Source organism: Eriocheir sinensis, chromosome 21 (genome assembly GCF_024679095.1).
Source record: "Eriocheir sinensis breed Jianghai 21 chromosome 21, ASM2467909v1, whole genome shotgun sequence".
Classification (NCBI taxonomy): Eukaryota; Metazoa; Arthropoda; class Malacostraca; order Decapoda; family Varunidae; genus Eriocheir; species Eriocheir sinensis.
The window spans coordinates 2,710,017-2,724,786 of NC_066529.1; the positions used below are offsets into that span (position 1 = coordinate 2,710,017).

Here is a 14,770-nt window from a genome sequence, read left to right on the forward strand (position 1 = left end):
TTAAAGGAGACTGCGTGCCCACCCGTCCCCAGTCCCCACTCCGCCGAGGAATCAAACCTGGGACCTCTTGGTTGTGAGGCGAGCATGCCACAAAGATCCGCGTGTGTGTGTGTGTGTGTGAGGGGAGGAGCCTTGCCTGAAAGTGAAGGTGCGGCCGGAGATCCAAGAGAAGCGCGCGTTGCCTTGGACCAGTTCCTACACATCCTCGCCGCCCCAGGCAAGGCCAACCACTTTGTCCAGCATTGCTTCGTCCGCTTCCCTCTTCTAAATAGATCACAACAATACATCACAAGCAAACCTCATAAGACATACATTTTTTTATCAACTATCCATCGTCTTTCTCGTACTTGTGACTGTGATATTTAGCGTTGAAGAAAAGTCATGTAACACCCCCAATGAGTCGCCTCCGTGAGCGATATCAAGAGGGCCACGACCGCTCTGCAAGGAAGGTCCCCTGAATGATCCAACTGAAGAGGATTCCCGCTGCGAAGAACATCCAGTGCCCATCTTCAGGGTGGAGCACGCATGTATGTACGAACGCATGTCGCCGGGTATATAAGGGGCAAGTAGACCAGCGTCAGCCAGAATCCCGCCAACCGCCGCAGACATGGGATCCTGGACTAGCTTAGTGAGTACTGCATCCACACGTGTCTTCGTGCCTTACTTTGCACACACACACACACACACACACACACACACACACACACACACACACACACACACACAGTTACATATCATATACATCAATATTCTTTTAATCGTTATGTTCTTACATACGTAAATGTTTACGCACAATTTTCACAGTTCATAGTTTTAGCTAATGCGTATTTCCCCAAGCAGAAGGTAAATTGTAACACTTCCACCTCTCTTCCAGGCGGTGTTGGCCCTGGCGGTGGTTAGCGCGCTAAGTTTTCCTGATCCTGATTCTGACTACAAAATTCCGACCGTGGGAGGAGGACATCGGGCCCAGTACTACGTCCTGCACTCTGACGGCACCTACAAGTATGGCTACGACACCGCCGACGGAATCTTCGAGCAGGCTATGGCGAAGACACCCGGACGTCTGAGCGGAGAGTTCGGATACAAAGACCCGACAGGCACCGACGTTAAGCTGGAGTATACGGCTGATGAGCGAGGCTTCATCGCAACAGGCGCCCATCTTCCGGTGGCTCCTGAGGTAACGCTTCCTGAAGCTGTGGCCCCGTCAGTGTACAAAGCAGCTGACCCGGCCCCTCTGCCTGCTGCTGACCCGGTCCCAGCTTTCGAAGATGTGATTGCGTTGAGAAGCGGCACTGGTGCGCCTGCTGCCCCGTCCACTTATGAAGTGGCTGACGTAATAAGCAGTTTTGGAGATGATGGGAGCTACAGCTTTTCGTACGGCACTTCCGGCAGTTCAAGGAGTGAGTCTGGGGACTCTGACAACGCAGTAAGCGGAAAATATTCCTACGTGACGGATGATGGAGTCGACCACAAGATCGAGTACGTGGCAGGGGCAGCCACAGGCTATATTGCCAGAGGAGATTCCCTACCCGTGGGTCCACCTGTTCCCGGAGCAGAATCAGGTATTCCCACAGGACACATTGTGCCCGTCCTTAGCGAGGAAGAAGCAAACGCCCTCGCTGGAGCCAGGTACACAGCAGCAGACCCCGACACTCCTGCCCTAACTTACAGCGCAGCTTCCTCTCCCAGGGACGCCTCCTACTCGTTCAGTTACGCCGCCGATGATAGCTCTCGCTCCGAAAGCGCCGATGCCAACCTCAACATCAAGGGAAGCTACAGCTTCCTGCCGCCTGGCGAGGGTCAGAGACTTATTGTTAACTACATTGCAGGATCTGAGACTGGATTTGTGGCAGAAGGTGACCACCTTCCTAAAGTTTCAGATGATTTTGGCTCGAAACTAACTGGTGTTGCTGAACCTGTCTACCCCGTTCTGACTAAGGCAGCTCCTCCATCTCATTCGGCCTCCGCAGCCCTTGCAGCCCCTGTAGCTTCCTCTGAGCCAGCAGGATCACCTGTCATCTCGTACAGTGCTCCCTCTGACGCCGCATACTCCTTCAGCTACGATGCGGGCGACAGTTCTCGATCCGAAAGTGCAGACTCAAACCTTAACATCAAGGGAACCTATAGCTTTGTGCCTCCAGGTGAAAGTCATCGGTACAGCGTGAACTACGTGGCAGGATCTGGCACAGGCTTTGTAGCCGAGGGAGACCATCTCCCAGTGGCACCAGAGGCCACGTTTGATTCAAAACTTTCTGGGGCTTATGAAACTGCTGCACCCGTGCATGATACACCGTCAGTGTACAAAGCAGCTGACCCGGCCCCTCTCCCTGCTGCTGACCCGGTCCCAGCTTTCGAAGATGTGATTGCGTTGAGAAGCGGCACTGGTGCGCCTGCTGCCCCGTCCACTTATGAAGTGGCTGACGTAATAAGCAGTTTTGGAGATGATGGGAGCTACAGCTTTTCGTACGGCACTTCCGGCAGTTCAAGGAGTGAGTCTGGGGACTCTGACAACGCAGTAAGCGGAAAATATTCCTACGTGACGGATGATGGAGTCGACCACAAGATCGAGTACGTGGCAGGGGCAGCCACAGGCTATATTGCCAGAGGAGATTCCCTACCCGTGGGTCCACCTGTTCCCGGAGCAGAATCAGGTATTCCCACAGGACACATTGTGCCCGTCCTTAGCGAGGAAGAAGCAAACGCCCTCGCTGGAGCCAGGTACACAGCAGCAGACCCCGACACTCCTGCCCTAACTTACAGCGCAGCTTCCTCTCCCAGGGACGCCTCCTACTCGTTCAGTTACGCCGCCGATGATAGCTCTCGCTCCGAAAGCGCCGATGCCAACCTCAACATCAAGGGAAGCTACAGCTTCCTGCCGCCTGGCGAGGGTCAGAGACTTATTGTTAACTACATTGCAGGATCTGAGACTGGATTTGTGGCAGAAGGTGACCACCTTCCTAAAGTTTCAGACGATTTTGGCTCGAAACTTGATGTGGTTCCTGCCCCTGTCTCTCCTGTCCTGACCAAGGCAGCTCCTGTTGCTGCTCCGGTCCCCACTCTCCTGGATGAAACTCAGTTGAGGAGTGGCACTGGTGCCTCTGAAGCAGCTGTCGTTCCCGCTATCATTGAAGCCGTCGAAGTCAGAGACAGCTATCAGCCTATTGGTCACTCGACCCACGTGGTTGGTGATGTCTTGCTTCATCAGTACGGCTCGGCGAGTGCCGGCAAGTATGGTTACGTCTTCACTGCTCTTGACCACTGAAGTGAATTTAGCCGTACAAAGAGCAGAGAAAAGACAGGACGGACATTCTTCAAGCTGAATTTCTGACTACGACCTGATACGTTTACTATACAAGGGTAACCGGTGCTGATTTTTTTGTACTAACAGTTGGGAAAATGTAATGTGAAAAAAGCATTTTGACGAAAATAAAAAAAATACATTCTTTATTGGAATTTATTTCATTATGTGTGTGTGTGTGTGTGTGTGTGTGTGTGTGTGTGTGTGTGTGTGTGTGTGTGTGTTGAGAGAGAGAGAGAGAGAGAGAGAGAGAGAGAGAGAGAGAGAGAGAGAGAGAGAGAGAGAGAGAGAGAGGGGAGATGAACGCTCTCTGATGAGCTGTAGTCCATCCAAAATATCAGTAGTTGCAATTAATATAGTAAATCATTGTTATCAGAAAAAAATCTCAGGAGACGTTTAATAACAAAAAAAAACAAGTATTATATTCTTTGAGTTCGTTCAAGAACATTCTAATTGTTTTACTTTGAATGACACTTGCTTATGAAGATTAATATGCATGGGTAACCTCAGTGTAAAGGAAAAAAGGATAAAACACGAACATAATGTACTTAATGTTGACCAGAAATGAAAAAGAAAACACTTGTCCGGTGCCTGAAGGTGCTGAAGGAGGCAATCCAGACACACTTGTTCAGACCACCGTTGCCAGATCATCGTACTCAGAGCCATGGTATTTACCGGCTTCTGACGCACAGCTATTGCCAAGTAGCATCAGGAATTAACTATTTTAACGATAATTATAAGTGAATTTCGTTATTGTGGTCCAGGAGACAGTTTTGGGGTCGGAAGTCGGTAATTATAGGAGGCTGAGTACGACAATCTGGCACCGTTGGAACTTCAGACTCTTGGGTGTCGGCTGTTTAAGTTGCCATGATCGTGTGAAGCTGCGTGCCGGCGTTCATGTTTCGCCGGCAACACTTCTCTTCATACACGTCAGCAGTTCCAGGTGGAGTCAGCGAGAAGAAAAGTAGGTCAGGATTATAAGGAGTCAGTACAGTAGGTCAGGATTCTTAGGAGTCAGTACAGTAGGTCAGGATTATAAGGAGTCAGTACTAATTCTAAGGAGTCAGTACTAATTCTCAGGAGTCAGTACTAATTCTCAGGAGTCAGTACTAATTCTCAGGAGTCAGTACTAATTCTCAGGAGTCAGTACTAATTCTCAGGAGTCAGTACTAATTCTCAGGAGTCAGTACTAATTCTCAGGAGTCAGTACTAATTCTAAGGAGTCAGTACCAATTCTCAGGAGTCAGTACTAATTCTCAGGAGTCAGTACTAATTCTCAGGAGTCAGTACTAATTCTAAGGAGTCAGTACCAATTCTCAGGAGTCAGTACTAATTCTCAGGAGTCAGTACTAATTCTAAGGAGTCAGTACTAATTCTCAGGAGTCAGTAGTAATTCTCAGGAGTCAGTACCAATTCTAAGGAGTCAGTACTAATTCTCAGGAGTCAGTAGTAATTCTCAGGAGTCAGTACTAATTCTCAGGAGTCAGTACTAATTCTCAGGAGTCAGTACTAATTCTAAGGAGTCAGTACTAATTCTCAGGAGTCAGTACTAATTCTCAGGAGTCAGTACTAATTCTCAGGAGTCAGTACTAATTCTCAGGAGTCAGTACTAATTCTCAGGAGTCAGTACTAATTCTAAGGAGTCAGTACTAATTCTAAGGAGTCAGTACTAATTCTAAGGAGTCAGTACTAATTCTCAGGAGTCAGTACTAATTCTCAGGAGTCAGTACTAATTCTCAGGAGTCAGTACTAATTCTCAGGAGTCAGTACTAATTCTCAGGAGTCAGTACTAATTCTCAGGAGTCAGTACTAATTCTCAGGAGTCAGTACTAATTCTAAGGAGTCGGTACTAATTCTAAGGAGTCCGTAATTCCCCTGTCTTAGGTCCTCGTGACGCTCCTCCATATCCAGGCCGTCACTAGCCCAGTATGTAGCCCCAGTAGATGATATTAAAGAGGAAGAACACAGCAGGCACCAGTACCTTTGTGGCCCACACCACCCGCTGGCTCAGTAGCTCCCTTCCCCCCTGACCGTGCATGCCTCCCTTAGACTTCCAGCTCCCAGAGTCAAATTTTCCGTTGCCCTTGGAGCTCACCCACACCTTGACTCCTCCTGGGTGTTCGTTACCGTAGAGAATGTTGTCCACCACCACGTGAAAGATGATGACGAGGAAAGTGATGCCAATACAGAATATCAGCCACACGTCCACCATCTTAAAGTAGGAAGTCTTGGGCAGGGAGGCCGACACCTGAAGGAGAGCAAAAGGTCAGTCTTCAGGACCAGGCTGTAGGGCGCCAGGGAATGTAGGTGCACGCTTTACATCTCTTCCATACTTATTTCTTTAACTAAGTGGAGGATTTATAGAACATTTTACGATTTAGGTTTGGGGTTAATATGATGATTACGGTAGAAGTCGAAATGTACATGGTATAGATACTTATCTGTAGTTTCAGATTTACAGTAGAAGTGTGCAGCAACTGTGCATTTTGTTCATCAGAAAATTACTCTCAGCATAAGATTATCGGGAGTTGTGTCTTTCATCACAGAATTGCTCATTTTTATTCATTTAGAACCTTACATCCGCAAACAATGGGTGACAGTTTTGAGCTCGTCACACACTACTGATTCATGCTCACGTAGCAAAGATGGACCAGTATCACACTACTGAGACTCGTGGACTCACTAAAGCCCCGTTCACACTGCGCCGACTCCGGGCCACGACAACCCTGCGACTCGGAGTATGCAAGGTCTTGGGTGTGAGATGTTGATGTGAAAGGGTCGCACAAGGTCGGAAAGTGGTCTATAAGCGATCGCCGGATGCTGATTCGGCTCAGTGTAAAGGGGGCCTAAAAGTCGCTGTGTGTGTTGTGGCCCAGAGCCCGCACAGCAAAGATGGATCGTTATCGTGACTACAAATAAAGATAAACACCTTAACATGGTACCTGCGGGGATCATGTTTCTTAAAGGTCCCTCTAAGCGAGAAAAATGAGAAAAAAAATCATCACTCACGCAAACTGGTTCATAATATATATCAACGCTTTTGTGATCAGTTTATGCATCATCTATTTTGGGGGGTTTATATCATGGCGAAAATTTGGCCCGTCGCTGCTACACGTAAAGCCACAAATTTGGCCCGTCGCTGCTACACGGTAAAGCCACAAATTTGACCCGTCGCTGCTACACGGTAAAGCCACAAATTTGGCCCGTCGCTGCTACACGGTAAAGCCACAAATTTGGCCCGTCGCTGCTACACGGTAAAGCCACAAATTTGGCCCGTCACTGCTATACGGTAAAGCCACAAATTTGGCCCGTCGCTGCTACACGGTAAAGCCACAAATTTGGCCCGTCGCTGCTACACGGTAAAGCCACAAATTTGGCCCGTCGCTGCTACACGGTAAAGCCACAAATTTGGCCCGTCGCTGCTACACGGTAAAGCCACAAATTTGGCCCGTCGCTGCTACACGGTAAGCCACAAATTTGGCCCGTCGCTGCTACGGTAAAGCCACAAATTTGGTCCGTCGCTGCTACACGGTAAAGCCACAAATTTGGCCCGTCGCTGCTACACGGTAAAGCCACAAATTTGGTCCGTCGCTGCTACACGGTAAAGCCACAAATTTGGCCCGTCGCTGCTACACGGTAAAGCCACAAATTTGGCCCGTCGCTGCTACACGGTAAAGCCACAAATTTGGCCCGTCACTGCTACACGGTAAAGCCACAAATTTGGCCCGTCGCAGCTACCGGGTTAAGGAGGCACACCACCGCCACACACCTGCGAGAAGAGTGTCGCGATGACGAGCTGCACCGTGAGGGCTGACATCATCCTCACGTCGAAGATGGAGGGCCTGAAGAAGAGCGTCACGTAGCTCACGACGAGAAGCACCAATGTGGGCAGGTAGATGTTGAGAATCGCGTAGCCGTAGCGCCGAGTGAGCGGGACTCTCACCTTGACTCCGCTGAACAGACCCTCGTCCCCGTGCACCAGATCCAGAGTCTCCACCTGCCACGAAGAGACGCCTGATGCACCACCAATAGTTACATCAGATTAAATGTATACTTATTATTTTGTTGTTGTTGTTGTTTACGTTCGGTCCATAGCGCCGGTACCTAAAAGTTATTCTTTACATGTTTTTTTTTTATAATTTCTTGTGAGTATAAATTATGCAGCAAGATGTAAAGATATGGTTCCAGGCCTGGGGTGGTGTGGCTTTCAATCGGATGTTTTTTTTGTTTTTTTAATCTTTACTAACCCGGGTTCCGAAGTATCTTTGTTTCTCACTTTGGTCGTGTTTAGGTGGCAAGTTGTCTTAAAACAATTTGATTTTTCGTCGCCTCTTTACTGTTTCGATCAGACTTTCGAATCGTTCCTGAATCCTCCCGCAGTTTGCTGGCCCTCTCGCTCTGCACACAAGGTGACCACAACTTCATCTCATCAAACTACCTTCACCACCACACGGAGCAATTGTAACACACCTCATACTCCACCAAAAGGCGGTTTGCAGAGTTGTTGACGACGGACTTGTCGGTATCGAACAGCAGAAAGAACTTGGTGGCTGACGAGATCCTGAGGTGCATGAAGCACTCCTGCACGTCGAAGGGGTAGAGCGAGAGGTCCAGGTCACACATGTAGACGGTGCCGTACTTCCTCCTCACCGTCAGTGTGTTGTTGTCGCCGGAGAAAAGCTCCACTGTGGGCAAAGGAAGTTCATCATGTAATTAATCATATATAATTAATCATGAAACTAAAGCTTCTATAATAAAAGTTTGTTAATAAGATGATTATGTGGTTTAGCGAATTATAACACTGGTGGTGTAGATGAATGTGTCCAAGGCTGCTGCATGGACTATTTGACAAACCTTCATTCCCATCGTACCATGCACGCGACGGGGCCCAGAACTCACCTTCTGCGGGCGTGGCGGGCTTCATGCCGATGGAGTCGGCGAGGCGGTCCACCTGCATGATGGTGTCGCCGTCCATGAGGGTGTGTTCGCTCTTGATGGTGTTGATAAAGCCCACCTGTGGGGTCCACAGCTGCTCCACCACGTCCGCCGGCAGCACATTGAGGGTGCTGTCCTTCTTGAGGTCCTGGTACAGCAGACGGCTGTCCATCCAGGTGAGCATCAGCTGGTACGACACCTCCATCACCATGTCGAGGGTCCTGACGGCCAGCGACTCCACGCTGACGGTCAGCACGATGGGCAGCGCCGCCTCCTTCGAGTCCCCGCGGCGGGGCGGCAGGTGCTTCTGGTAACCGCTCGGGAAGGACACCGACTCGCACTCCAGCTCGTCGCTGTTGTCGCCACAGTCATACTTGAGGTCGCAGCGCTGCAGCAGCGGGATGCAGGTGGCGTCGTCGCAAGTGAAGTGGCCGGGCGGGCAGGGAGACAGCAGAATCCTCCGCCGGCCGCCGGCCTTCTGGTCACACACTGGTTGCTCCAGCCGCCACCAGAGTCGACCCATTGGGAAATCTGACTCAGTCTCTTCCAGGTAAGCGATGGTCATGTTTTTGACTACGTTGATATATGTCCAGGTTTTGTTGAGCCGCTTGATGTGGTAGGCGCCGTAACCCATGAAAATCAACTCGTCGCTCTCCTGGAAGGCCGTGAAGTAAACATTTCGTACCTCCAACTCGCAGGTGCCCAGTAAAGAAAATCTTCCGGGTTCAGTGAAGGCACACGCGACGCAGTTTAGATTCGTTTGACAGTCAACATCAGCGACACCGTAGGGATAAAACACGGCACAGTTCTCGTACTTCAAACCATTGGGTTCCTTTGGCCCCCACTTAACCTCGTCATTGACCACCATATCGTCGATCATCCAAACTCCCTCCAGCTTCAGATCGTTGGGTTCTATCCAGATGTCATCACGACAGTCGTGGCCTTTAGGGAACTTTTCTTCCGCCTGTCCATATATGGTATTTATCTCCTCCTGGCTTTTGCCGAAAGGGAGCCTTGTGCCCAGCGCCCGGCACAAGTATGTCGCAACCTTGTAAGTAACTGAAGGGAACCAAAAGTAATATGTACCATTTTCACGTTTGCAGAGATCGGCGAGAGGCACCTCATGGCTGGTGACCTCCTGGAGCGTCCAGCCCACGTCCCAGGAGACATAGCTGCCTTGCATGTCTTCCTGACAACTGGCGATGCGGCGGATCTCGTCCTCGGCGAGAGCCCGATCCCACACGTTGACCTGAAGCAGAGGATGACACAAGGGGGTTAAGCTTTACATACAAAGTATGTTGTTCATCTAAATTCCTACAAAAACATCAACAAGACGGTTTGCCTTCATATTCCCTTTTTCTTCAAAAATAACAGAGCGTTCCTCGGTCAACCTGCGTCAGATCGCCGCTGAGGCTCCTCGTAGGCTCGACGCCTTGCCCGAGCCGAGCCCCGTTCCCGGACACAGGCTTGTCGATCTCATAGTTTTGGTGGTTGTTGAGGCGGCCGTCCACGTAGGTGCTTATTTGGTATTTTTGATGGTCGTAGGTGAAGCACAGGTGGTGCCACCTACGAACGATACAGGTAGGAAGTTTTCATGACGTAATTATGTTAATAGAAAGATGTTTTTATCTTGAAAATCGCTTAGACGAGATCCGTAAGAATCAGCTAATGAAACATAGGGGTGTGGTAACCCTTCCCATGACACTGACCCCACTGTGAACACACACACACACACACACACACACACACACACACACAGAGGCACTGTTACAACTCAATAAAAGTGAATGGCGCTCACCTGAACACCCAGAGGTTCTTCTTGAGGATCTGAAAGTTCCAATTCCTGGAGATGACGGGCCTCACGCGCTCCACCCACACGTCTGTCGGCGAGGCAGGGTTGGTTACTTAAGCGCACAACTTTACTGATTCCTCAATTTATCACCGCCCTTGCCGTTATTCCTGGCGGCATTCTGACATTTCTTTGTTTTCTTGTTTACACTTGACTTCTTTAAACTTTTGTCTATCTCTGTGGATATTCCTGCCTGCCGCCTTACTTCCAGATTGATGCCTTACTGTTTATTATTCCCGCTCCTACTCAGATGTCAGACTCGCTGATCATTTTTCCTCATTGGTTTGCTATAACAGCAATATCACTCATATATCTTTGCTCCAACTTGTTGCGAGCCTCTGCGCCATAGTCAACTCCATTTTAGGTTTCCATTAATCAAGGTTGCACCACTCACCTGCCTCCAAAACGCCCTTAAGCTTTTGTTCGTTCAAGAGGGCGAAGAAGGTGGCCCAGCCGTGGAGGGTGAACAGGAAGAACCTGCCGCAGAGTGAGAGGGACGAGAGCTTCTCTGCAGGGTCCAGCGTGCCCTTGTAGAACGCCACTGTCTTGCTGGTAGCCACGCGGTCCTCCTGAAACCGCAGCACCTCAACGCCCGCCGCCCCGCCTGTCAGAAATCTGTCATCAGGGTGTGGGGAACGTGACATCTTTAGATGGCAGGGGGATATTGTGAGCTGATGATGTTTGTGAAAAGGGAAGCATAGTGCTGGGGCGGCGCTGCTGGTCAACGTGTGGGGAGTGTTAATAGGTTCTACTGGAGGAAGGAGTGTGTGGAGCAGGCTGTGTTGGGGTGTTGAACAGGTTGGGGGTTGCACCCATAGCAAATATGGGCGACAAAGCACATAGATACTAACGACGAGACACCTGGAGGTACACATAGCAGACCACGAGCACCACCGCCGCCCAGGTCGAGGCGCCGCCACGCATGCTGGACCACCGCGGCGCTCCCTGACCCACGTGAGGCCGACGTACAGACGCCGAAGGGAAAAGTGAATAACGTGGACTCAGACAGTGATGCAGCACCTTGTGAGGGGATGGACGCTCTTGTGGCCCTCCTCTCGTAGCTCTGCAATGATGAGGAGGATTAGAACCATCATGAACACTGTGGTGGTGGCGGCTGGAGAGAGAGCAACCCGAGGAAATCAATCACCGTTTAAAGTGAAGATGCAAGGCAGCCAAGTAATGAGGCAAGTTGGATCAATTCTGAACACTAACGGCGGCAACGGTGCCAGATTGTCGTACTCAGTTTCTTATATTTCCCGATTTACAACCCAAACACTGTCTCCTGGGCACCAAAAACTGTCTTTTTATCTTGTTATCGTTGAAATGGTTAATTATTTTTGTTTCCTGGTGATATTTATGGGGGAAAAGCCTGTAAAAATGATGCCCCGAGTACGACAATCTGGCAACGGTGAACGGCGGTGGAATTTAAGGGAACAGTGAACCGGAAAGCGAAGTCGAAAATAATCAAACTTAAGAGCACCTCGGTTTACGTTGATGCGTTTAAAAGGAGGATGCACAGCAGCGTTACCATATTATCGTACTCATAACATCGCTTTTATCAGTTCCAGGCCCCAAAACTCTCCTACCCACACAGATAACGAGATTCCAGTTAAAGTTATCGATAAAAGCGTTACTTATTGGTGTTTGTTTACGACAGCTGTGAGTCAGAAACCGGAAAATACAATGTGCTGCGTGGATGAGTACGATAATTTGGTAACGCTGATGCACATGGAGATAACTGAGAGAATTCCCTTGTACCGTCACCCTCCGGCAGTGGATGGACCGAAGGCTGGGCGTCGCGTAACACTGGGCAGCGACCCTGAGTGTGTGCAGGATGTGAGTGCGAGTGTGAGGGATGAGTCAGCGTGAAGTGCCTCTGACACGCGATGGACACAATCTGGTCCGCACCGGCTCGGGAAATTATAAAGTAGTAGTCATATCCATCAAAACAAGCAGGTGACACATGGAAGATTTTTCATGTAATCACCACGCAATTTCAGTGGTCGGGGAGTTGGAATTTCAAAGCCTAAATTTGATATGGTGTCAAGAAATGCTATGGAGGGTTTTTTTTCGTCTTTTTATTTTAGGTGCTGCCTGTTGGTGGCGCAGGTGAATCTTATTTATAGTCGCTGCCGTGATGTATGACCTGCTTGGCCCATGCTGCCCCCAGATGCTCCACTTTTTTTTTTTTTTTACAACAAAGGAGACAGCTCAAGGGCACACAAAAAAGGAAACAATAATAGAAAAAAAAGCCCGCTACTCGCTGCTCCTAACGACTGAAATTGCCGAAGTTAGGATTGCTTGAAGACCCGGGCAGCATGTGGGTGATCTTCCGCCAGTCCAGTCCAGTAGTAGGCGTGGGATTGCCTTTGTGACGCCTCCCACTTATGGTCCTTTTTCTTGTTTCTTGATCATTGATTGGCGTTACTGGGTCTTTTAGTCTTGGTGAATTTTCTTTTTTTATTCTCCTACAGTTTTTTGTGATATATTTTTTTCTGTCTTTAATTTCTTCCAATGTTAATGGTTGGAACACTAATATAATGGCTCTTTGGTAGTCTCTGGTTTGGTTTTCTGTGTTCTGCATAAAATTTTCGGCAATGGTTGAAAAGGTTAACGTGCATCGGTGGGAGTCGAACCTAGGCTAGAGTCCCAGGGTTCACCACTCCCTCACGCTGACGGCTCGGCCACCGCCTCCCCAAAGGTTTCATTGATAATAAGTGAAAAAAAATGTATAGTCGTTCCGTTGTGTGTGTGTGTGTGTGTGTGTGTGTGTGTGTGTGTGTGTGTGTGTGTTTAACGTGTTTCTTGTGTGTTTTATTCGTTTTATGTGCTGTATGTTTTGTGGTGCTAAGTGTTCTTATTACCTTGTACGTATTCTGCGCGTTTGTTTAGTGTATATTTTCATTCTAAGTTTTAAAGAAATGCTAGTTTCTGGACCATTTTGTAAACTAGAGATTGATACGTTTTATTGTAAGTTGTGGTCAATAAATATCTATCTATCTATCTATCTGTGTGTAGAGTGAGAGAGAGGGAGTGACGAATTGCTTTATGCTAATGCGACAATAACACACATTCCTCGACGCGCTGCCATAAATAAGCCCCACAACACCCCGGATCCACCCCGAAGACTGGAGGACTCGCGAGGCGGCGGCACCAGTAACTCAGGCGGCCGATGAAAGGAGAAGAGGTCCGAGCCTGTGCGTCAAGAGAAAATAACATAACATAACTCAGCGAGGCGAATGAGGAAGTTTTTTCGCCCCGGGCCGTGTGGAGAACTGTAAGGGAAATTAAATAACTCAGCGAGGCGAATGAGGAAGTTTTTTCGCCCTGGGCCGTGTGGAGAACTGTAAGGAAAATTAAATAACTCAGCGAGGCGAATGAGGAAGTTTTTTTTTCGCCCCGAGCCGTGTGGAGAACTGCAAGGAAAAGGACATAACTCAGCGAGGCGATAGAAGGGATCCAAGTTGAGCCATAAAGAGAAGATATAGAAAGAACATAATCATGATAAAAGTAATGTTAAACGACTTACTACCGTGTGTTAGAAACTTATCAATTGAATTAGGTACGGTACACATAATAGACCTTTTACTTTCCCTTTTTCTCCTTCTACTCCTAATCGTACTCCTAATCCTAATCCTACTCTTGCTCCTTGTCCGCTTCCCCCTCCTCCTCCTCCTCCTCCTCCTGTATTTACTATGTAGAATGGCATAAGAAAGGTGCGGCAATAAGACGGAACGTACGAGCATCGCCAGGCGCGTCTCAATCTTTATTACTTGGGCCAAAACTTTTATGAGGGTGAGCCGCGCTGCAGATAATGAGGTAACGTGCTGGCCATTACTTCCCGCTACCCTGCCATTACGGGGGCGAGCGAGGGATGTAATAGTAGTAGTAGTAGTAGTAGTAGTAGTAGTAGTAGTAGTAGATTAGTAGTAACCCCATGAATTACACAAATGGGTTAAGATTTTCGATTCATAACTGGATAATGTTTTTGTGTGTGTGTTCAGAAGAGTTTTAGATATCTTGTAACAATCCAGAGAGAAAGACAGACAGGCAGACAGAGAGACAGACAGACAGACATAGAGGCAGACAGACAGACTGGACAGAGACATAAATAGTGGAGGAAGGGAAGGAGATTAGAACAGCATAAAAGCATTCATTTTACCGCCGTTTTCTTTCATCACTTTTTTTTGGCGCTATTTTCTTCCTGTAACTTTCATGGGTCTTACTTTATTTTCTTCATTTCCATTAGGTATATCTTTTTTGGCTTTTTTTTCTTAATTTGACCGCGGTTAGATTTTATTCCTAGTCTTTTTCTCTGTCATCGGTTTTTACATCCTATGACTTTCACGACTTTTACTTTCCTCCACCTTCATTTCATATGCCTTTTCGTCTTCGCTTTCATCGCTTCTTCTATTTTTACTTCGTTTCCTTTATTTTTGTCCGCCTTACCCTTCACTGCTGTTGATTTTTCTATAATATTCTCTGTCAAATCACAAGCGAGTCTCCAATTACTCTGGCCCGTCAGTCGTTCGTTATTGTAATGGTGTGCTTGCCTTCGTCTTTCAGCCGTCACGCCTCGTCTCATCCCTCATTCACTACCTCATTCCCTCACGCAACCCTTGATACACCCAGCGCCCTCACGTCAATCCGCCTGCCCCGCCCTTTAGTGTCGCAGCAACTCGCATACC

At 48.5% G+C, this 14,770-nt stretch overlaps 1 protein-coding gene across 1 annotated transcript; it reads left to right on the top strand.

Annotated features, from left to right (window-relative positions):
* The first annotated feature begins 471 nt into the window (after positions 1-471).
* On the top strand, positions 472-3,445 carry LOC127001512 (uncharacterized). The gene is made up of 2 exons (XM_050866115.1): positions 472-628; positions 875-3,445. Exons 1-2 carry the CDS (start codon positions 608-610, stop codon positions 3,260-3,262), a joined length of 2,409 nt encoding a protein of 802 aa, XP_050722072.1. The 5' UTR covers positions 472-607; the 3' UTR covers positions 3,263-3,445.
* Positions 3,446-14,770: the final 11,325 nt, after the last annotated feature.